Below are 25,185 nucleotides of genomic sequence, written 5' to 3'. Positions count from 1 at the left end.
CCCAGCAACCACATGGTGGCTCACAACCATCTGTAATGAGGTCATGCTCACTCAGTGTCTCATCTGTGGTTATCACCAGGCAAAAATGGCAGAACTGAATGGCCCCGATGAGGGCAGCATGTCAACAAAGCCTACATTATTATCTTGTCCATTACCGGGGCTCACCAGACTTAGGCCCTACAGCAGTGGCTCTCAAGCTTCCTAATGCTGAAACTCTTTAATATGGTTCCTCATGTTGTAGTGACCCCAACTATAAAGTTATTTTTGTTGCTCCTTTGTAACTATAATTTTGCTACTGCTATGAACTGTAAATATCTGAAATATGTACCCCCAAAGGGCTTGCGACCACGGGTTGAGAACCACTGCCTTACAGGCGGTGAGACCCTGAAAGAGACGAGAGGAGATTCTGCATATCACTGTAGTGGTGGCAAATTGGTGTTCAGCTCAAACGTCTATGTACTGAGTGTGAGAGCAATGCGCACTCACAGGAACCAAGGGAAGAGTATGTTCTTACTTGGAAGGTCTACTGCGGTTTAGGAACAACAGGAAGGAAACTTCTGCAAATCAAGATGGAAACTTGTCCAACAGACAGCATGAACTATGGTTTGCTTTGCAAAGCGGTGGTCCTAATTCCTCAGATCTCCATCTATCAGTTCTTCTATAACTTAAATAACCATTCATATTTAAGCTTACATTAAGTCTTGTGGGGAGGGGGGGAGAAAGCCCATTATAGTCCTTGAGGTACCTAATTTAATGCTACTGTCAAAGGTGCAGAATTTTGAGTAACTGCTCATCACCATAAAGACATCCTTGGGACACTGGCGAACAGACGTGCACTCACATATTTGAAGCAACTACTAAATCCAGTTTGGAGATCCTAGGGGACATCAGGCTATCAGTACTAATATATTTATGAGTTAGGAGTAGGGAGTAGGGATCTTTGAACACATCACTCCCAATTTTTGCGATTAGAAAACACCACACGAAATTTGCTAATATAAATACCTAGTTTTTACCTCACACAAGGATAGATAAACTTTTAAGAACACCATTTAAAATCTGTTTCAGCGTAAGGCTGAAATGAGAACTACAACCAGCATCTTCCACGAGTCTACAAACAATTATTTCATTTCCCCTGGCCACCTAACTAGGAGCAAATGGCTTGCTTCGTATGACGAATGCCCCCAAAGCACCAAGAAGCCAAGAGAATGCCTCGATTTTAGGTTGTGGAGTCAAGTTTGCACAATTACATACCACATAGGAAACTTTAAGACCAACATACTCCTAATGGAAATTCCCTGGTTCAATCTGCCAAAAGTGCAGAACTAAGAAACAAAAAGCAGAGGAGCCGGGCGATGGTGGCGCACACCTTTAATCCCAGCACTCGGGAGGCAGAGGCAGGCGGATCTCTGTGAGTTCGAGACCAGCCTGGTCTACAGAGCAAGTTCCAGGACAGGCTCCAAAAAGCCACAGAGAAACCCTGTCTTGAAAAACCAAAAATTTCATCTAATCGGCAGCTTATGCTATCCATTTCCTGTCCACATTGGCTTGATAAATGTAACACTTCTGTATTTCTAGTTTACTCAAGACGCCTTTTAAAGGGCACTTAGAGAAACAAAGGGGCATCGTATGTCACTGGGGACATAAAGAATGTTTCTTTTCCGCTGTCACATAATACCTGCTTGCTTACTCACGTGATTACTAGGTCAACAGAATGCAGCTCGGGGATGGAGAGCCAGCTCAGTGCAGAAGACCAGGCTCGGCTCCCAGCACCCACATGGTGGCTCCCAACCATCTGTAACTCCCTTTCTAGAGGATCTGCTTCCCTCTTCTGGCTTCCGAGGGCACCAGACACATTACACTATGCACATACATATAGGCCAGCAAACATTCAGACATAAATAAAGAGATGATTCTTTTAAAAGGTATCTTTAAAGTGTCCATTTCCTGCTAAATTTGAGACAAAATTACTATTCTCCCCAATCACATGCATACATGTCAGCATATTTTTAATATTAGCGTATTTACCAAGTAAAAAGTCTAGATCCTAATTAGTCTATTACAGCCAGCAGAACACACTGAGAAAACAGAAAAAGTGGGCAGACACTTCCTGTTAGCAATGCTGCATTTCAGAGTATCCACTTCAGCTATTTACTTCTTCCTGTCACTATACCAGGTGGTTCCATCAGGGATTTAATAAAATAAAATCTTTTTTAGATTTACTTATTTATGGTCACAAGTGTTTGCCTTCATAATGCCTTCACCACCTGCATGCCTGGTGCCTAAGGGGGTCAGAAAAGGTATCAGATGCCCTGGAATTAGTTATCAATGGTTGCAAACTACCATGTGGGTACTGGGAATTAAATATGGGTTTTCTAATAAGAGCAACAAGCACTCTTAACTGACAAGCCATTTCTCCAGCCCCACATCGGGGATCTAAGAAAAATTCTACTACACTTACAGTGTGTGTGTGTGTGTGTGTGTGTGCACATGCGCACGCTGCACCTCAAGAACACATGCAACAAGATTTGCATGTGGAGGTCAGAGAACAACTTTGGGAAGGAGTCGGTTCTCACCTTCCTCCATAGGGGTCCTCCCTGAGGCAGGAGTACCCTGTGGTTTTCTCTCTAGAGAGGGGTCGAGGAAGACACCCACCACTGACTTCTAGTCAGCCCGAATTTCCAGCAGACTATTTCAGTTGCTTGAAAGAGTTCCATATTCTAATGTCTTTTTCAGAGAAGACATTACTAACAAAAACTTTCTAAGCCATCTTAAAAATTTTTGAATCTGTAAATAATCTAATGAATACTGAGTCTTATATCTGATCCAGTGGAAAACCTGGTTTGTTATAAATTCCTTGCACTTGCCTGAACACTGGTGTGAGTCTATTTCTTCGTTTTATTGAACCCGTTAAGTGTGACTTACATGGACAGTACTTTATCATCCTCACCGCACTAGAAAAGAAACACCCACGTCTCAATGCGAAGATACCCACCAACAGGGCTGTAGCGGAAGGTTAGTATCGTCTTACAACCCATTTCACAGAGTCTATTAGAGCAGGGCAGCATCTACTCAGTTCATTTGTTTTGGACTACTGTGTCTGTGTATGGAGGTCAGAGGACAACTTTCAGGAGTTAGGTTGTCTTGCTGGACCCTACTGTCCATTTCACAAACACCCACCAGCATAAAGCCTGTTGGAGAAACTGTATTGTTGCTCACTGTGGCTCACTACTAATCTAAAACCTACCCACCATATAATATTTTGCTCAATTCCTCTTCATTTCTACCATCTTCTCTAGCTCTAACAGCTAAGACCTGCCAATTCTGGCTCCAAAAACACTTGTATTACTAACTGGGTATTTGTTAACATTTTTGTGATTAATATTCTACCTTTGCTAAAACCTTCTGTATAAAATTATTTATTTCAATCCTAACACGCAAAAACTGTGAATAATTAGCTCTCAATAACACGTAGCCAGATGTGTAGAAACAAGGCATCCAAGTTGGGCATGGCAATATGCACTTTTAATCCCAGAACTGAGGAAGCTAAAGAGGAGCTCTGTGAGTTCAAGGTCAGCCTGGTTCACTACTGAGGTCCACCCAAGGCTACATAATGAGGACCCAAGTTCCAGCACCTACATTGGGTGGCTCACAACTGTCTGTAATTCCGCTTAACAGACTCTGCCCCCCCCTTCTGATATCTGCGGCACCTGCACACACATGGTTCACACATATACACACAGGCACATACATATAAATATTAAAACACAAAGATTAGATCTGATTGACATTAAAAACCCTTTGAGAGCCCAGAAAAGGCCTCAGTGGAAAATAAGCTCCCAGAGAAGGGTCAACAACATTCATAGTTCCAAGAGAACTGAAACCTCAGACAAATCAACATCAACACCACTAAACCACAGCAGCCAAGTCCATAGGAATGCACATGGCAGGAAAACTGTCAAATTGAAGGGCAGCCTGGCCCTATGTCAAACCAAACACAATAAAAACAAAGGACAGAACCAAAGGTTGACAAGTACCTAAGACACACAACACTTCTGTAACGGCAGCGCTGGGGCAATGATAATGGACGGGCTCAGGCAGGAGGATGACAAGTTGGAGATCAGCCTGGGCTTTGGCTACACAGTGAGACATAGTCTTAATAAACAAAAAGGAAGTATGTAATTTCTCTGATTTATCCTTATGCTCCAAAGAATCATCTAAAACATAAAGGACAATGTGGACACCTGGGTGTTTACTGTCCAGGAGGTTCTGCTGGGGAGCAAAGCACTGTCAACTCTAGTGTGCAGTGAGAAAACTCAACACCATCTTCTCAGGTGGCGGAGAGTTACTATCTGCACAGGACCCTCCGTGGGAAACCAAGCAGCGCAGCCTTTACCAGCAGCCCTACCACTTCTGTTGAGGCAGAGCAGCCCCGCCCGCTCACACACAAGCCTTCTGCACCCTGCTCTCCTCCTAGTACTCCGTGCCCCCTCTCCTGCCCTTCATGGCTGATGAAGGGCATCATTTTCTTCTCAATGACACAAATCTACAACCTGAGCACTCAGGAGGCTGAGGCAGGACAGCCATAAATTCAAGGTCAGTGAAGTCTCTTACTCACCATCTCAAAACAAAACAACCAAAACAGTAACATTTCGCACCCCAGAGAGATAGTATAAATTCTTTTTCTGTCATTAAAAGCTAGCAAAAGGCCTTCCATGGTGGTGCACAGCTGTAATTCCACCAGGAAGCCGAGGCAGGGGATTTTCAGTTTAAGGCCAGTCTCTGCCTCAAACCTCAAAAGCCCCAAAACCTTAAAAACAAAGTAAACGGCATATACATGCGTGCGTGCACACACACATAACATAATAAAAAAAGCCACTAAAGCCTATGATTGAAGTGAGGGAGCTCATGGGGAGAAAACCAAAAATACATAAAATAGCTAAAACGGAAGAAATTTTACCCAGTTTTTAGTTAATAACTATAGTGCAGGACAGTATTTAGTGGCAACCTGTGATGAACTTGGATGTCCTGGCCATAAAATATGATCTCAGTATGTTCCCCAGTTCAGAACCGTTAGAACAGCTGAGCAGTTAATTACTTAACTGAGAAGCACCAAAGCTCCTGGAACTTTCCTCCCCCGCTGGGATTAGCTCCTGTAGGCAGAAGCCCTTTAGCACTTAACCCCTTAAGTGGGCACCGCACACCACACACCCATTCCTTCCCTAAGCTAACCCCATCTGTTTAAAGAGTGCTGTTCAATAGCTTGGTTTCTCTTCAGATCATGTAAACCTGCCTTCTACTAAAGGTTCCGGGGAAAGGAACAAGGCAGGGTTTTTTTAACCAATTTATTTTTTAGTTATGTGTCTGTGGTGAAGTATTGTGCAGACCAAATCATCAGGCCTCTGAAGCTGGAGTTACAGACAGCTGCTAGGAACTGAACCCTCCTAGGTCCCTCTACATGACCACTATCTGGACATATCAGCTGAGCACCTTTTACTAAATTCTAGTTTGTGTGTATTTATGTGCACGCACACACGTGTGCACATGTGAAGGTCTAAGGACAACCTCTAGGAGTCAGTTCTCTCCTCCCACCACACGGGCTCCAAGTCTCTTAGTCATCAGGTTTGGTAGATGGAGCTTTAACCATCTTGCTGCCCCTATTAATCAGCTTTTTTGAGGCCTTGCATTGGCAAGATTATTCATGTGGAAAAAACAAGATACCACTTTCTGTGAAAGCATGGTAGAATACCCCAGTCTGTTCCTTTGTAGTTTAAATAGATAGCAAGAGGTCAGGATCTGTAACTTTCCCAGGCTAGCCCACCCTGCTAGTCAGTAGTGAGCTGGCTCCAAATCAAAGACATCCTCTGATCTTCTACTCTGAGATGAGAGTCGAAGATCCTGGACATCTTGGGATCCTCCCACTTTAGACCTTTGGTTAAGAAGACTGGCTCACGGAGCACCCACCACCTACCCATCCACCTTTCTACCTACTTTCATGGTCTGAAACTAGCTAATAGAGCTAGATCTAGGCTACTACAAAAACCTAAAATTTCACTGTTTAACAAGATTGCTATGATTGTTCCTAAGTAAACAGGAAAAAGAAACAGCATTTTTCCAAAAGGTAATTTGGACATACCAAATAATTATCTGAATTTATGTGATCAAAAATAATGGACTGCCTAGAGAAACCTGCAAAGAAACTACATCTAACCCAATTCTGTATTAGCAAACATTCAGAAACAAGGCCACGGCACTTAAGACTTCTTACAGTATCTAGAGCTGGTCACTTTGAACACACTGGCTATATAGTTAAACAAATCATCAAGTAATGACTCATTCCATTGTGTACTCTTTCAAATGTTCCTTATGTTCAAAGAAAGACGTTCCCCACAGTACTAAGAGGCTGCTGTCAAGTATGAAGGGCCCAGTACCCAGAAAAGCTTTCCAAAATCCTAATTTTTGCTTAAGAGCTATTTATAATCATCCAGAGATACGGCTACAATTGTCCTTAGGACAACAAGCACGCTTGCTGTTTTCAACAGAATGTCAGAGGGCTGGAGTAATGGCTCAACAGTTACGAGCACTGCTGTACTTCCAGAGGTCTGGGCTTCAATTCCCAGCACCCAGACCGGTTTGTGACTTCAGTCTCAGGTGCCCTCTTCTGGCCACCATGGGTACTGAACACATGTGGCACACAGACATCAGACACACAAAACAATTAAAATCTTTTAAAAAAGCTTAATACTAACTCTGAATTTGAATATTTATCAAGCATTCTTTTTTTTTATTTTCTTCCTTTTTTGGGGGGGGGGGGATAGGGTTTTTTTCTCTGCTTAGCAGCCTAGCTGTATTGGAGCTCATATATATATAACAGGCTGGCCTGGAACTCAAGAGATCCATCTGCCTGCTGGTATTAAAGGTATTAAAGGCATGTGCCATCAACGCCTAGATTACAGGCATTCTTTTTTTTAATTCAAAGTTTCATATTTAATTTTCCACAATATAAGATGTAGGTCAAGCCTTTGGGCTTTAAGATAAGTTGTACCTAACTCTCAGCTGGACTGTCTCCCGTGATGAGGAATTTTTTTTCTAAAGCCAAACTTTTTCCTTTAAAAAGTGAGTGGTGCACGCCTTTAATCCCAGCACTCAGGAGACAGAAGCAGGAGGATCTCTGTGAGTTCGAGGTCTAAAAGAGTTAGTTCCAAGACAGGCTTCAAAGCTACAGAGAAACCCTGTCTCGGAAAAAAAAAAGTGAGTGGTTCTGGGAACGGCAGAGATGGCTCAGCAATAAAAGCACTTATTGCTCCTGCAGAGAACCCAGGTTCAATTCCCAACACCCAGCTGGCGCTCACAACCAACCTGCTACAGCTCCAGTTACAGAAGACCCACCCACTTCTGACCTCTGAGGGCAACCAGCACACAAACAAGCAGGTAAACATAATGAATCTAAAAGCAAGTAACTGGTTTGGCTCATGAGAGTCACTTTTCTTGGGGTCAATCACTAGCTTCAGAGGGAAACCATCATGTTTCAAACATTCTATTTGTCATATTAAAAAGACCTGTACCCAGGGAAGACCTAATTCATCTTTAGAACATTTAGGTGGAACTTTTTCTTCCTTTTAAACAGTCAGGGCAGTGAAGGATATGCCAGAGCTCTAATCCGCTTCCCTCCAGCCATGCTTGCCACTGGTCTTGCATCATAGAAATAAATGTCAATACAGTAGAAAGGGCAAAGGATGTCTTTGCATTATTGATGTAACTAACAGCTTTGTTCCTGCCGACTCCCCAAGCACATCTACAGATCTGCAGAGTCTCTTGGATCATACTCTGAGAACCACTGAGCAAAACAATTCCTACTGAAAGCTCCTCAAGTCTGGGACGCACAAGTCATCTCGGCCACCTCAAAGCTGAAGCAGGAGGACAGAGCGGGAACACAGTAAGACCTTTTCTCAAAAGCAGAACAATGGCTCCACAACCCTTCACTCAGATCTCCTGGAGAATGCTAACTAATGCTAGAGAACAGATGCCCTGAAGAATTCGCATGACACGAGTGTGTCCTACGATTTGTAAAACATTTACAAAGGAGACTTTCCTCAGGTAAAGTCCGACATCTGCATGTCATCTTGAGTGGAACGGTGAGTTTCCCAGAGCGCCGGAGCGGTGCAGAGACTGTACACCACACCGTGTTGTTCTTCTTATCCTCTGTACGGCAAATATTGTAACCAAACCTGTAAAGCCGAACACTTGAAAACTCAGCCAATCTTAGCAATACAAATGTGCAGCATCTCCAAACTAGAGAAACTCTAAGAGTAGAGGTCCACATACACCTTGTCCTGACCCCTTCCTACCTGTACAGTAGGGATGCAGAGTTGTATCACTGAGAAGTTAATTCATTACCTCAAAATCATAGATGTTGTATCTGTAACACAGTAGTAGTCTGTGTCTATACTGTTCCTTTTTTACCGAGACCTCTAATTTTATTAGCTTAGAGAATCCCTGAATTTACTACAAAGTGATTCCAAAGGGCTGGGGATGTAGCTCTGTAGTACTCTGTCCAGCGTGCAAAGCCCTAGGTTTGAGTCCTCCCAATAGTGATGATGATGATGATGACTATGAAAAATATATTCTAATGTATGAGGATAAACTTCAGAAGACCGGCAATTAGAGCCCAGTTGTAGCTACTACTTCCTATGTCCTCCCGAGTCCACTTGAAACTCTAAGTGGGCAGAACAGGGCTTTCTATTGTTTTCCTATCGCACAAGACAACAAGGAAAACCACAGGTGGGAGAGATAGCCCACCAGTGAGGCAATCAATTCCCTTTTTACTTTCAAAACAGCTATGGCTGAAGTAAAGGAAAACATAGCCCAGGTTAGCCTGGAACTTGCTGTGCAGCAAAGGCTGACAGAAGGATTGCCCTTCCTGTGCCTCCTCAAATGCTGGGGTTACAGGTACAGATCACCACACACAGCTGGGAAAAACAAATTGTATAAATATATAGTTGCTGAGATAAATTTTAGATCACTCTGTGATGCTCTCCCTCTAACATCCCCAGCAGGCTATCCATCTGTAACCCCCATCCCTGAAACAGTTCACCCAGAAGTTACCTCCTGAGTCCCGACCTAGCTTAGACGGAAGAGTCTCACTGCTGTAAAGTAGCACAACTATAAAGATATGAAACACTAGTTAACACCCAGAAGCCTTAGGAATCAGTAAAAAGTCAAACTCAGGCTGTAGTTAGAGAATGATACCCATCACCTAGAAATGAGTGTGTGTCCACTATTCAAGCACCTTGAATGGAACCAATTTTAAGTACAACAAATGATATTCCAGAATATTATTATCCTTTTGTATAATAAAAACAAGAATGAAAATTTGCAATTCCTGTTGCAAATATTCTGAGAGAATTTAAAAGCAATTATAAAACCATATACCCCTAAACTTTCATTTCTTTCTTTGTAAGTTTTAGGACTCTCTGGAAGCTTAATAAGCTGCTGTGTACCCTCAATCTGAACATTAGGAGTAAGCACAGCAGTGCTCATGAAGTGTGGGAAATAAGTAACATCCTTTATCCCCATGAATTCTAAAATTCTGTTATTTTAAGGAGGCAAAAAAAAATCCTGATTAACTTTACAAACTAGAAACTCTACTGCTAAAGGACTGATCTTAGAATCCAGTCAAGTGAGTTCACACAAAGGACAACAAATTATAAAGCAAGTCCCACTTTTACTATAAATGAGTAAGTTCCTCCTAGCTTCTCTTTTTCTTCTGTGTGTGTGCCTGAGCACAGGTGTGTGAGAAGTACAACCGGTAGGTGGGCATCTGTGAGCCCAGAAGGAGGCTGTGGTGCCCCAGCAGCTAGAGGTAGAGAGGTGGTCGGGAGGCAGCAGGAATCCAATTCAGGTCAAAAGCAGCAAGCACTCTTGACCCCTGGCCATCTCCAGCCCTTCATTCTACTCTTTGCAGTTACTGTTTCCACTGTATCCTTGAGATTTCTAAAGAACTAATTTCAAGACTTCAGCCCTCAGCCTGCTAATCAGAACCTTTCAACACTAGTGCGAAACATCTACCATTACTGAAAAGATTCAACTTTCAGTACGAGACAGCACAATGCTCAATAAAAATTTTGTCTAGTATTACAATGCATCAAGCCATGGTTTAAGACATTGTTCTTATTAAAAAAAAGTTCAGTTTGAAAAGACAAACAGTACAAACGTCAGCCTAATCTATGTCCACAAAAATGAGAAAACAAAGAAAATATAGAAACAAAACAACACACACATCCTTCATAGACAAACCAGGTCAAAAAACACCAAGTATATTTAGTTATGACTTTATAACAAGCCTTGGACAACTGAAGAGTAATTGCTATTTTCAGTGAGAGATTGGACCTCTCATCACCAAGCCACATCCCCAGCAGAAAGACGGATTTGTTCGAACTCTACAGTGATGACATGACATCATTGCTATAGAGATAGCCGTGGACTAGAGCAGAAACACTAAACTAACCTTGTAGCAGTTCACATCTAAACATTATATATTAACATCTACCCCTGAAAATGTATTACAGCACACACGTGAAGTCAGTAACATCTCCTTGACAGTCAACAATAAAACGCCAGATGCAAACCACACTTTGGGGGAGGAGAGAGGTAAACTCTGCTAAGTTTTCTCAGATCTTATTTCACAAGTTAATTTCATTCAATAAATATTTATCAAAGCGCCTAAACAAAAAGCAAAGAGCGCTAAACATGAGATTTCGATCCCAATTTTAGACTTTACACTTAAAACTGCACGTACAGTTACATGTCATCAAACTCTGCATAGGCAAAATCTTTCAAAGATCTCCATAAACGTAGATTAAGTTATTTATGTATTTACTTATAAAGGTTTCATTAGTCCAGGCCTTTAATGTACGGCAATCATTCTGCCTCAACCTCTGAACTGCTGAGATTACAGCTGCAAACTGCTCACGAGGGAGGGCTCACTTTCTCTGTAGGTCAAAAGGAAACACTGGAATCATTATAAATGACCAATGATAAAATGATGATCAATTTGTAAAGTGAGTGAGCCCAAACACAATGTACAAGTAATTCTTTTTCAAAGTTACACTGTGCTCTTCAGTCTCTTTGAATTTTCCATTTAATTCCTCTAAATTTAAGTCCCAAACATCACTAGTGCTCAGGTAAAATCCGAGGAACTAAGAATACATATGACAGAATTAATTCCTATCTTTGTGATGTTTTCATTTAACTCCACTTAACTTCCATTGAGAGAATCTATGTAACAGCAACACACTAGTCATTTGAGGTACACAAAAGAATATATTCTGTCCTTGGACTTTACAGTTCGGTAGAATAGATAAAAATACACAGCAGTAACAGAAGTTAGGAAGTGATACAAGCCACTGAGAGGAAGAGTGATAAGTTAGAAAAAGGGGAAAGACGTGGCCGTCATCTCCGCGCCCCGAACTACAGCTTAGCACTGCGTCCTCCAGCAGTCTTCTGATACCAGGCACATGAAACCCAAATAGCTGTATGTCCTTCAGCAATTTACTTTGTGCCTTCCACAGATAAGGTTATTAAACTACCGAGAATGTCAACAAGAGAGTACAAGGGAACATAGTGCACTACAGAGATTAAAAGTGTGGATAAGCTCAAACAAGACCATCATTAGGGAGTCCGTGTCTTTAAGTAAAAATTATTTCCTCCCCAGAGTATTAACTTCCTCTAACTTAAACTTGGGGACGACACCATCCACGCCATTATCCACACTTAGCTAACCAAGGCGCTCTAGCTTGGAGAGGAGCGGATAATAGGACTAAAAAGATTTGCAAGATTTAACTCACCATTCAATGCCACATTTCGTCCTGTGGGTTCTTTTATGGATAAACCACTGCCTTACAAATCAGCAGACTCAGGTTATCTTACCTGTTCTAGGCCTCAGTTTCCTCCTCCACAAAATGACAGGGTGGGACCAGATTTAAATAGTCCCTTTCCAGCCCTTAAAAAGTCCCATGACTCTATAAGGACTTAATGCGTAGATTCCAAGTTAGCTCTTAGAATGATAAGAGCTTTAAACGAGAAGAATCTCTCCATTCAATTAAGTTACTTCTTGCTAAGAGAAATTCCTTTTAGGCAAGTCTTAACAACGTTCTAATTATACAAAAGAAAACTGAAAAAATGAATTTACAAGTTAGAAGCACTCAGTCTATATCAATACACACTGTCAGCAAAGCAAACCTTCAACAATTTAAATATTAATTTAAAATATTAAAAGTCCAGCCTTCACCTTAATGTCAATTTTCAACTCAGTAAAAATGCGATTTCCCACTTCTGTAATAAAGAAGTGCTTGTATTGACACCAGTCAGGAGTCGCGGGGCCAAAATGTCTTTCTGAAGTATGGGAGGGTGGGAGGGAGCAAGCGAAAGGAAAGCAAGCCCATCCGCTCAAACTCCGAAGGGAAGATCTTTCTTCCTCCACCCCATGGAAAATCCGGAGGGCCCAGTTCCCTGGGAGTAGTTTCAAAGAAAATTCAGGGCGCTGATAAGTCAGTTTCAGAATCAGACATATAGAGATGGCGAAAAAAGGAGAAGAGGACAGACTTCCTGGATTTTCTCTCTGCAAGAGAGAAAAGAGATTTCCTCTTGCTGACGAAGGGAAAGGCCCCTTTAACATTTTTTTCTCTGTCTCTGCACCGTGGCGGCTGCCAGACTAGGTGGGGCTCGCTCCCTTGCCTTCCTTCGGCCACTTCCCGCAACAAATGAAGCAAGCCAGCCACGATCCGGGCAAACTTTTTCCCTGTCAGGCTCGAGCCCGCGGGGCGCCGGGGAGTGGTCCCCCCACCCCCATCAACGCTACTCCGCCCGGGCCGGAGCTGGGAGAAACCCCGGGCGTCCGCAAAGGACAACTTTCTGGTTTCCGCTCTAACTTCCACCCACCCCGCGGCGGGGATCGGGGATCGGGGCGCGGCGAGGAAGGCTGCGGTGCCGCGGGCGGCGGCTGGGGGTTCCTCGGGCGCTCACTTCCTCCGCCATATTTCAGACATTTGACCCCTTCCGCAAAGCGCGCTGCTCCCCGCCGCGGCTGAGGTTCCTCCCCGGCCGCTCCGAGGCGGCTCGCCCGCTGAAGCGAGGGGTTCGCGGGGGGGACCCCGCAGCCACCTGCCGCGCGCCCGGGCCACCGTCGCCGCCGTGCAAGCTTCCCCTCACCCCGGCCGCCCCGCCCGGCCCGCGCGGCCCCCCATCGGCCCCCTCCAGCCGGCCCGCGCCAGCCCCGCCGCCACGCACGCGCTCCGCTAACCTCTCGCGCTGTCACCGGGTCCCCGCCGTCGCTGTCGCTCCGCGTTCCCTTCGGCTCGCTGCTCCCGGCGCCACGGCGGTCTCTGCCGCCGCCGCCCGCCGCCGCCCGCCGCCGCCTCCGCCGCTCAGGCTGCTTTCCACGCCTGACTCTGGGCGAGGTTTGGCGGTGTCGCCTTGACGTCAGGCGTTCAGCCTCGCTCTCGCTTCCGCCCGCGGGCGGGGCGCGCAGGAGCGCAGCCCGGGAAGGGGCGGGGCCGGGGGCGGGGCCCCGGGCCGAGGAGGCGCGGCCTCGGCGGGCTGGTCCTCGTCCTGGGCCTCGCCTGGTCTCTGGCCGGCCGGCTCCTGCCGTGGTCCCCCCCGTTCCTGTCTGCGCCCTCGGGGTGCTCCGATCAGCTTCCCCTCCGCTTGCTGACTGTCCGACACAGTCGGGAGTCAGCCTCCACGGAGCGCATCCTCTCGACCCCAGCGGATAACGGGGAGCTCAGGGCTTAGAAACCCTCCGAAGCGGTCGCGGGGCCTCCGAGTGCACACTGGAATTCCGTCGCCAACGCCCCCAGGCCGTCGGTGTTCGCGTGGTTCTTTGTGCTGGGGAAAGTAGATGGAGAAGTAACAGAGCTGCAGTCCCCACTCCCAGAGCGCAGTGAAAGAGCCCGACCAGGGCAGCTTTTCATTTTTCAATTGGCCTTTCATTGGATTTGACAAGTATTTCAGCCTGCTGTGTCTTAACCAGGGCCAGCTGTCCGAATTACTCTGCAGATACAATTCACAAATGGATGATACCTAAGCATGCTTATACCCGGTACCTAAATTAATCCTGTTTATAAGATTAAAATAAGTGGTTAATTGAAGTGCACGCCTGGGGCGCCTTCGTGACTTTATAGATTATTCATAGGTGTAAATCTATGATGTGACTCCGGAAAGCACCGGCCAAAAATGTCTAGTACCAAAGAGCACAAGAACTTACATAGACTTAATCATTAGACTATTTTCACACTACCACCTTTAATAAGAGAACCAGCCCCAATCAGAGCTTTGTTTTGAAGAGTTTGTTTCTATTCTTTGTTTTTGAAACAGGGTCTCACCTTATTGTGTAGTTCTGGCTGGCCTGAACTTGCTATGTAGACCAGGTTGGCTTTGAACTCGTGGAGATACACCTGCCTCTACCTCTGGAGTGCTGGGATTAAAGGCGTGAGCCACCAAGGCCAGTTTCTGAACAGGTTCTGATGGGCGAAAACAATTAGAGAGGAAATTACGGAGGAAAGTAGGCAATTGAGCTGGGCACTATTCAAATTATTCTGGAAATTTTACAAACTCTGGAAGAGAAATGGGGAGTATAATGTCACTCTTTTTTAAGAGTTGACAACTAAGATGACCTAGGCTAAGTGAGTGGATCTGAATGAATTGTGGCTGGCCTCAGGACACAGGCCTGTAAGAGCTTACCTCTTTTTCTATAGGCTAAGTGCAAGGAGGTTCATAGCAAATTCTAGGCTGGCTGAGGCCACAGAGTAAGTTAAAACCAATTTAGACAATTGTGTGAGCCTCTCAAAATAAAAAAGAAAAAGAAGGTAGGGATATAGCTCAATGGTCTACTGCTTGCCTGGTAAGTGTGCAAGTGTGGCAGTCAGTACTTTAGTGCAGGAAAAGGAGAAACAGCATAATTAACGTGTGTGTATGTGTGTGTGTGTGTGTGTGTGTGTGTGTGTGTGTGTGTGTTTGTGTGCGCGCGTACTCCTGTTTAGGCACAGAAAAGCCAGAGGTCAACACCATTTATATTTCCTCTTTAATTTTTTTTTTAGACATCTCTCACTGAACCTCACCAATTAGGCTCAAGTGACTGACCAAGAAGGCCCAAGGATTCTCCTGTCTCCATGCTGATTCGATTCTGGGATCACAGGCATGGGCCACCACCCTGGATTCTTAGGTGACTGTTGGAGATGGGTACCCAGGCTCTCATGCCTGTGCAATGAGCACTTTACCCACTGAGCTACCCTCCAGTTCCAGAAACAGTTTTTGGTAGCATTACAGTTTGTATTTCGTAAGTAAACATGTTACCTATTTCAATAATTGTCATTTTCTGAGAACAGTTTTTAATGGAAGTTTCAAGGGGAAATTTCAGAGCAGTCTGTTGGAATTGTTATCAATTATGAATGAACAAATTGCAAATTCGATTTTGCTATCTTATCAATTATTGAATGAAAATTTGACAAGTCTGAAAGCCTGAAATTTTGAGCAAGAGTGCTGAATAAACTGGCTTTTCCCCCTCCTGTTGTTTTTAAATTCTTTGACATTTGGGCAATTCCTTCTTCCTTTTTATTCAGAAAGAGTGGAGCCGCAGTTTGTAGAATTGCTTATTTTAAGTTTAAGTACTTTTATCATCTCATTAGGCTGGTCGTCAATGCAAGTTGTATTGAATTGTGATTGGTATATAGAGAACAGGAAAACCCCGTGTCTGGTAGTCCTGGATTCGCTTTTGAATTTGAACTCCTTGTCCTATTTTTCTGTCAGACCAGGGTGTCTTCTACTGGCGACTTCTCTCTAACTTGTGTGCAAACCGGGGCTCATTACCATTGTCACCAAACCAGTTTTGTCTCCTTTTCCTTTGCTAATTGTGTCACCATCTTTTAAATTATCCACTCTTCAAACCTGTCACCTTTCTCTTCCTTCCCTTGAATAACCAACCCTCAACTGGTGCATCTATTAAGCAGCAGCTGGACAAGATTTTCCAGGCCCCTCTGGTCCATTTCAACTAAGACCACGCTTGTTTATGTTGACACAACTGATTCCTGGACCTTTGGAGCCTCGCGGCTTCAGCTGCCTACTGTGACCCATTTTACACATTGTTGCTAGATAAATTATCTTAAAGGTACTCAGTAGTCACTCCCTTCCTGAAGAAGCCTTCAATTACTCTCCTGTAATTTCACTTTCCCTTTTTGCTTAGAACTGCCTTGCAGTCAAAATGGACTTCTCATCTTACTCACAGTGGCACCTTTCCCACTCCTCTGTCGGACGTAGGCGATGCTTGTGTTTGGAAAACCCCTGCCCATCCCATCTTACTACTCAGGGCCCATCTACTTTCTCTAAGAAATAGTGAGTTTTCCTTTGATATGTCAACCTAAACGAGTTTCTTTCTCTTTTGAGTCCCACAATGCAGCATTGCTTTCTCTTTCATGAGCTGTGCCTTTCCCTCTAAACAGGAGTTAGCAAACTTTTTCTGCCAAGTGCCAGATAGTAAATATCTAAAACAGAGGGTCAGTGTTGTAGCTGCTGAAGTGAGCAGCTATTCAGTTCTGCAACAGTAACACAAAAGCAGCCATAAACAATACAAAGAGGGCCAGCAAGACTCACTACTTACAAATGCTCATGGCCAAAACTGATAGCCCAGGCCCCATGAGGTGGAAGGAGATAACTGACTCCCACAATTTACCCTTTGACCTCTACACTCATAGCACAAGTACACACACACACGCACACACACACACACACACAATAAGTTAATATAAAAATTGCAAAGAATGGATGTAATTCTAATTTAATAAAATTTTACTTGTGGGTGGGAGTTGGAGAGATAGTTCAGCCTTTAAAAGAGCTTTTTGCTCTTGCAGTGGACCCAAGTTCAATTCCCAGCACCCACATGGTGGATCACAACCATCTATAATTCCAGTTCCAGGTCAGAAGCCCTCTTCTCGCTTCCACAGACATCAGGAAAGCATGTGATGCACATACCTACATTCAGGCAAAACATTCATACACACAAACTAAATCTAAAACAAAAAACAAAATCAAAACTTTACTCATCTGTTACGGGAGGTCCTCCCACTCCTCCAGCCTATCGCCGCTGAGATACCAGCCCCTTGGGGCGTGGTCTCTCTCCCTTTAAAAAAGCGGCCACTTCCCTCTCCTCTCTCTCTTCACTTCCTGCTCCGCCGGTGACTTGACTTCCTTCCTGGTTACGCAGAGGGCTGACAGTGATCTGTAAGTTTTTTCCCCTTTAAATAAATACCACCCTATTAATCATAATTCCAAACTGGTGTGGCATTGTTTATGACTTACGTCTTCAATTGGCACCCAACGTTTGGTTTTAGAACCTCTCCTTTCCCCGCTCGGCTGCCGGCCGCGGCTTGGCGGGAGCCCTCCCTTCCTCAGCCGCCGCCTGTGCCTTGCGGCTGCGGTCTTGGCCTCCCCACGTGGGATTTAAACTCCACAGGCCCGCGTAGTCTCTGCCCGCCTGGTTTGCTCTTTTCTGAGTCGTTTTTTAAAAAAAAAAAAAAAGAGGGATGATGGGATAATAGATTTGTAATTGTGAGTTACTGTTTTTAGACAAATATATTGGTATAGATTCTTGTATATTAATACAAAGTTAAATTATATTGACTATTGTATGCATGCATGTTTCTACCTTGTTTAAAACATTTTTATGTATTGACATATATTGTATTGTATATATTTACCATATTGCTGTGTACATTTCTACCTCTGATTAAGATACTTATATAATGTTTGTGTATTGATATATATTTACCTACTGCAATGTATATTTGTACATTGTTTATATTTGGAGGTCATTGTCCTCATTTGTTTCACAGTTGTTTATTGTCTTAATCTTTAAGTTAGATAGATATTGAGAATTATATAGACTAATAGTCATCTAAGTTTGTCATTTATAATTAGACTAATCAGGTTCTTTAGATATATAGAGATTATACTCAGTATAGATAGATAATCTTCAACTTCTTCAAAGAGCTGTAAAAAATGGCCTTTAATCTAACTCAGAGTTTTGTGGTAGTGAGACACAATTGCCCCTGGCAACACCACTCTATTCCCGAGAGAATGTTGAGCACCAAAGACACTCCACCTGGAGCCTTTCTTTTTAGCAGAACTGGCCTTTGGGCAAAGAAATGCCCGTACCTCAACCACCGACAAAGATACAGAGCATGCATCAATGGATAAAACAGGACTGTCTTATCCTGCCAAGACAGGGTAAGATAGTTTTAAAAAGTTGCTTGCCTTTGAAAATGGTGTGTCAGTTATGTTAGGCCTTAGCCAAAGTTGGTTGCTTCAACGCTGCTAATGTGACTTTGGGTGATTGCCTAGGTAGCTAGTTGTCTCTGTGATTTGTTGCATGTTTTGGAAGTTGTTTTATTGAACTTCCTAATTAACCAGGTAACATTATTTCCCTTCTCAGATCTTTGATGGGGTTGAAGACTATATAAATGTAGTTACTTTTCTCTCATGACTTGGCCAAGTTATTTATTATACAAGACCTAAGCTAGTTAGAATAGGATATTTGTACTTATTGTATATAATTTCATAGTAGGTTTAGAACTCTCTTATTTAAACAAAAGGGGGAGGTGTTACGGGAGGTCCTCCCACTCCTCCAGCCAATAGCCCATGAGATACCAGCCCCTTGGGGCGTGGTCTCTCTCCCTTTAAAAAAGCGGCCACTTCCCTCTCCTCTCTCTCTTCACTTCCTGCTCCGCCGGTGACTTGACTTCCTTCCTGGTTACGCAGAGGGCTGACAGTGATCTGTAAGTTTTTTCCCCTTTAAATAAATACCACCCTATTAATCATAATTCCAAACTGGTGTGGCATTGTTTATGACTTATGTCTTCACTCATCAACCTTAGAATGTGGCTTACATGTAATTTTTTATCTGTCACAGAATAATGTTTTTGTTTTGTTTGTTGTTTGTTCTGGTTTTTCGAGACAGGGTTTCTCTGTAGCTTTGGAGCCTGTCCTGAAACTTGCTGTGTAGACCAGGTTGGCTTTGAACTCACAGAGATCCACCTGCCTCTGCCTCCCTAGTGCTGGGATTAAAGGCACATGCCCCCCGGCCCAGTATAAGTGGTCTTCTTATCTTTGTCAACCTCTAACTCCTGCCATGGAGGGTGGGTGCAAAGGTGCAGAATTATATATATATATATGTGTGTGTGTGTGTGTATGTATACATGCATATATATATGTGTGTGTATGCATGTATATATGTTCATATTCATACACACACACACACAGACATAACAAGAGAATAGCCAACAACACACTGTTCTGAAAGGCTCACTTTTCAGTATTCCCTTGTGAATGAAATAACAGAATAAGACCTGGTCAATACACATTAATGCTCCTGACAAGTTTGGTTGGAAGCTAAATAGTATGAGCCTTGTTTAGGCTGATAATCATTAACTGTTAAGAAAAATAATACAGTTAAGGCATTCATGCTCTTTCCCTGTCTTAGAGTCTTGTTCTCGCCATATAGCTCCAGCGAGCCTGGAACTCAATGTCCTTCCGCCTCAGCCTGGAACGCTGGTATGACCACATTTAGCTGAAAGCTCTTATTTTTAAACCTGCGTATTTGAGCCAGGTGTAGTGACTCATGCCTGTCATCCCATCACTTAGGAGGCTAAAGTTAGTAGGGGGTACTGTGAGTTCGCGGCCAGCCTGAGCTACATAGCAAGACCTGGTCTCAAAAATATAAATAAAAAATAAAAATAAAAATCTATTTTCTTATGCTTTCCTGTGCTTTGAGATGAAGCTAAAGTAAATATAGATGTCAAAGTAAAAATTAAAGGAAGCAAAGGCATAAAAGATTAGAAATAATGTGTCAGGCTAAACATAGCAATGGCTATGGGTGAGTACTCTGAAATTTTACTTTTCCTAAAAGGGGAAAAACCAGCTTTAAGCATCTTCTTGTCCTGGGGGTTGAGGCCTTGCTACTTTCTACCCCTTATCTCTATATGGCAAATGCTATTGTGCCTCTGTCACCACATAGAAAAGAAAAAAACACCCTATGGTTACAGAATTTACCCAGGACCACTCCACTCACAGACGGTGAAACTGAACCGGCTCTCGTATCTTCCACCGTTCCACACCACTTTAGAAACAGAATGGACCAGCAAATGTGTCTTGAAAGCCTTTTATTTGGTTAGCATCATGCCAGGGGCCAACAGTGGCAAAGTAAGAAATGCTTTTTGGTCTAGATGTATTATTTGAGTAGCACAAGCAGAATCGGCTACGTGTCTTTTGAGTCTCAGTAGAGTAAATAATAAATAATGAAAAAACCTTTAATATCAACATGGTAGCATTAAAACGTTAAACCAACCATGAGCCCCTTTTAAGTACAAGGCTACTATGTGAGTTTCATATCCCCGAAACTGGCTCAGTACAGAGCTCAGCAGCGGTTAAAAAGGAACGTAACAGACCAGTGGCAGTGGTGCACACCTTTAGTCCCAGCACTCAGGAGGCAGAGGCAGGCGGATCTCTGGGAGTTTGAGGCCAACCTGGTCTACAGAGCAAGTTCCAGGACAGCCAGGGATACATAGAGAAACTCTGTCTCAAAAAACAAAAGAAAAAAAAAATCACTTCTTGGATGCAAAAGAGAAAAAAAGAAAATCGGGTCTTAAATCCCCAGTCAGTTTCACACTGTGTTCTTGGTCCGAGATTGTATTCAAAGTCTACGTGGTTGTTTTATAGTTCTGTCGTCAGGTCAGGGCGTACGAGGCTCTGCTACTGCGGGAAGCATCTCAGAACTCGCGGTCTCCTCGGGTAACTTTGTGTACCTCTAAGATTTCTGTTTGGGGGAAACCATGTACTTACAGGAGAGAAAAATGAAGCTTGTGTAACAACTATAATAACTGCTTATTTGTCTCCTGTTGTATTTCAAATTGTGCCTGAACGCCACGGCAGCATTTGTGGGTTTGACCAACAAACCTGCCTATACCACATTAAATAAATCTAGCAGTTCTATAATCTTGTCATTGCTAATGTCTATGATATAAAGCACAGATTACACCTAAAATTTCCTCTGCTTGAGCCTTAGCTGAGAAAAGCCATAAAAATGAAAATGACATTCTGAGAGCCACCAGAAAACCACTGCAGAAACCAACTTCATGAAATACACTCTGTCATGAAAATTTCATAAGCAATTTAAAGAGCTGGGCACGGAGCTCCAAGGAAAACCGTTTGAATCCCATGTGTGAGGCCCCGTGTTTCAGCCTCCAAACACCAGGGTGGCGTGGGGGTGGGGTGGGGAGAGAAGTATAAATTAAGAGACTCTTCAAAAGCCAGGAGTAAGCCCTAACAGATTCTAGCCTGTCCCTGACTTAAACAGTTAATCCGCGAAAGGTGCTTAAGCGTCAGACATGTCCTGGTACTTTATCATCCGGACAATAATTACTTCCTAGTGCCCGGTTTCTCCAAGTCCTATAGATAGGTTTTAATGGTCCATCATACAGACGAGAAACCAAAACTTAATCATCCAAAGCTATATAGAAATACTTGGCAGAGCTGAAATCTGTATTCTAGTTTATTTGCTCCTGGCACCTGGCAGCCCTGTGTGTTCCTTTCTGAGGACGGCTTTTCAGCCAGGGTGCACGAGGAGGCTGGGGGGGGGGGGGGCGGCGGTGGGATCTCTCATGTCTGTCTGATACTCCTCTAAGGCACCGTGGGCTCTGGATTTCTCTCATTCCTACTGCACTGTTCATTTGGTGCTCACTATACGCTGCCCGCCTGAGCTGCTTTTGTGTCCCCGCCATTCTGAGACCAAATCTCACCCTGTGTATGTGCCATATTGCTGGGCCCATAAATAAGAAGTTAATGCCATTTTATAGGAGTTTCCAATTCTGGTTACAGGCTCTAGAGTAGTCATGGTGGGCCTGTGACCTGTGGCAGTTATTTAACTTTCTTTTTTTAACTATTAAGCTTTAACATATAGGGCTTAAAGCAGTGTTTGAAATAGAAGGTCAGGTATAAAATGGAAGTATGGTATAGCCCTGTGGCAGAGGACAGGCCTACCATTGGTGATGCCCTGAGGTTGCTCCAATACTGCAGTAAGTAAATGAATAAAGAAATTAAACAAAGGAAGGAAGCGGCAGAGAGCAGTGTCTGGTGCCGGCCCTGCATCCATTGTGCATGTTGGCATCTCGAGGAGTCTGTCTGTAGTTGTTTATTTCTGATAGAAGTAGCAACAGTAGAAGCTGTGTTCTAGGGTGGTGTGAGATTAAACAATTCAAAGAAGGCAGTGCCCACTGCAGAAGGGGTACCGTCGTGTGAAGATCTCGGTGAATGTGGCTTCCTGCTGCCTCCTCTGGCACAGGGCTCACTTTCTGCACACTGTGGGAGTCCCACAAATCCTTGCCAAACATTCCCTTTCTTTGTTTTTGACAGTCTTCAGTTAAGACTTGCTTATATCCTGTAGTTTATTGTGTGTGTGCATGCTTGTCGTATGTATGTGCATGTGTGAGTGTGGGTGCACAAGCACACGTGTGCATGTGTGTGTGGAGGTCATAGGTCAACATTGGATATCTTCCTCACTCTTAATTTAGAGACAGGTATCTCAGTGACCCTGAAGCTCACCAATTTGCCTAGCTAGATTGGCAGGCTAGCCAGCTCTATGGATTATTTTGTCTCTGCTTCCACATGCTTGGATTGCAGGCACACTGCTGCACCCAGCTTTTACATGGGTGCTGGGGTGCAGGTTCAGCTGGTCTGGACCTAGAGATTCTCATGCTGAGATGAGAGGGTGTACCACCATCACGGCTTCTGTGGTTTCTTTTTGTCAGTACTCTATGACTAGGAATTATGTATTCATCAGAAACAGTACCTTGATATTTACAGTGTGTGTTCACTAACGAGATTTTGTTTGTTTGTTTGGTTTGTTTGAGGTAGAGTCTCACTTCGCCTGGCCTTGAACTCACAAGAGATTCACCTTTCTCTCTCCCTTCTTAGTGCTAGGATTAAAGCACGTGCCACCATGCCTGACTCAATGTATCTTTCCAAGGAAGCTCAAAAGTGAGGCCCCTTTTAACCCATAAATACTGAAAGCACAGTTTTAAGAGTTCTCCCAGTCCCAGCTGTTCTGTATTTATATTATTGATCTCCTGGTTTCTTGACGTGTCCTTCCTTCTCCTGCCTTCCTCCTACTCTGCTTCTATCTCACTTTGGGTTATAGCTCCCTCAGAGCTGTTCCTGGACCCTCCTCTTGACTACCTTTTTTTTTTTCCCCTGGGTAATTTTGTAATTCGACTGTGACTTTCTCTGCCCCCTCAAGCAGTGACTCACCTCCACACACACACAGCGCCAGTTGCCTCCTGGAAAGCTAACCCTGGCTGACCTCTTCCTCCAGGAATCCTCCTACCACTAAACAGCATCTGCTCCCTACACAGAAATATGACAATCCTTCTTCTCTAGTCCCTGTATCAAATTCGTCAAATTGCTATCGATCCTACCTCTGTGCTCACTCAAACCTGATGCCTTGTTTCCCTTCCCGTGGATGATTTAGTTTATTGATGTTTCCACTTTCCTCTCCCTTTCCATCTTTTCTCGGGTTGTAATTATTTCATTTTCTTGTATTTGTCTGTAAGTGGTGCATGCATGCAAATATGTTTATATTGTGTACATGTTTGTGTGCATGTGTGTGGAGGTCAGAGGTCAACATCAGGTTGTTACGCTCCATCTTTATTTCTTTTTGAGAAATTTCCTCATTGAAGTTGGAGCTCACTGATTGGCTAGACCAGGGGACAATAGTCCTCCAGTTCCACTCCGGAGTTACAGTATGTGTGGTCAAACTATGCATTTTACTTGACTGCTGGAGATCTGAACTCAGGTCTCGGGCAAGTACCTGATCACTGAGTCATCTCCTCTAGTCACGATCCTACAATACTTTTTACTACAGAAGTCTACATACACGCGTACACAGGGAAGACTGATGAACTGTATGTGGCCGCCAGTCCACTTCGACATTTAATTGCATTTTGTTAATCTCAGAATAAAGAACATTCAAGGACTTATTTCATTCCACTTGTAAGTAATTCAGCGTTCATCTCTCACAGATGAGAATAAGTAAGAAGTATAAGCAGAAGCTGGGCACAGTGGTATTTGCCTGTAATCTGAGCTCCTTGGGAGGCTGAAGTGGGAGACTTGCGAGCTAGAAAGCAGCCTGTATAACATACTGGGGCAGTAACAGCCCTGCAAAACAAGCAGATACACACAATACCGTGTCACTGTCACATCTAACAAAGTTAAAAATGATTTTTGAATGCAGTCTAATATCTAGTCCGTAGTTAAAATTTCCCGATGACTTTAAAGGTGACTTTGATTGGTTAACTCATGATACAAATAAGTTGAAATGTTTCACATAATCCTTGTTCCTCTTGGCTACCTTTTAGTCTGTCTACTACCTCTGTGTGTGTGTGTGCATGTGTGTGGTGTGTGTGTATGTGTGTGTGATATGTGTGTATGGTGTGTGGTGTGTCTGTATGTGTGTGTGGTGTGTGTGGTGTGTCTGTATGTGTGTGGTGTGTGTGTGTGGTGTGTATGGTGTGTGTGCTGTGTGTATGGCACATGTGTGTGGTGCGTGTGTGTGGTGTGTGTGTATGATGTGTGGTGTGTGTGTATGGTGTGCGGTGTGTCTGTGTGTGTGGTGTGTGTGGTGTGTATGGTGTGTGTGCTGTGTGTATGGCACATGTGTGTGGTGCGTGTGTGTGGTGTGTGTGTATGATGTGTGGTGTGTGTGTATGGTGTGCGGTGTGTCTGTATGTGTGTGTGGTGTGTGTGGTGTGTATGGTGTGTGTGTGTATGTGTGTGTGGTGTGTGTATGTGTGTGTGGTGTGTGTGGTGTGTGTGGTATGTATGGTGTGTGTGGTGTGTGTGTGTGGTGTGTGTGTGGTGTGTATGCTTGTGTGTGATATGCATAATTTCATGTTTTTCCAGAGTCTATACAAATGATGGCACATCAGGTCAATCCCTTCGTGAGCATTCTGGACTTAAAAAAAAAAACAACTGGCAACTTTTATGGTGCACATTTCAATGAAGTCAAGAGTAAGAAAGTAACCCCTCCCCCATGTATACACACATCCTACATGTAGAGAAAATACGCACGACAGGAGAAAACTATTT

The 25,185-nt window shown here is 43.8% G+C and overlaps 2 protein-coding genes across 2 annotated transcripts in view; one reads left to right on the top strand and one right to left on the bottom strand.

Moving 5' to 3' along the window:
- The window catches only part of Rap1b (RAP1B, member of RAS oncogene family), a 33,517-nt gene extending 20,069 nt beyond the window's left edge, over positions 1 to 13,448 (bottom strand). The window contains exon 1 of the mRNA XM_075954089.1: positions 13,301 to 13,448. The gene's annotated coding sequence lies outside the window, so the exon portion shown is untranslated. The remainder of the gene's footprint in view (positions 1 to 13,300) is intronic.
- LOC142839013 (uncharacterized) lies at positions 12,762 to 18,824 on the top strand. The gene is made up of 3 exons (XM_075954862.1): positions 12,762 to 13,058; positions 13,158 to 14,098; positions 15,096 to 18,824. The coding sequence occupies exons 1-2, from the start codon at positions 12,762 to 12,764 to the stop codon at positions 13,770 to 13,772; spliced, it is 912 nt and encodes a 303-aa protein (XP_075810977.1). The 3' UTR covers positions 13,773 to 14,098; positions 15,096 to 18,824.
- The last annotated feature ends 6,361 nt before the right edge of the window (positions 18,825 to 25,185 follow it).

Source organism: Microtus pennsylvanicus, chromosome 20, assembly GCF_037038515.1.
Source record: "Microtus pennsylvanicus isolate mMicPen1 chromosome 20, mMicPen1.hap1, whole genome shotgun sequence".
NCBI classification, from domain to species: Eukaryota; Metazoa; Chordata; class Mammalia; order Rodentia; family Cricetidae; genus Microtus; species Microtus pennsylvanicus.
The sequence above is the reverse complement of the archived record's forward strand: the minus strand, read 5'-3'. Positions and strand labels throughout refer to the sequence as shown.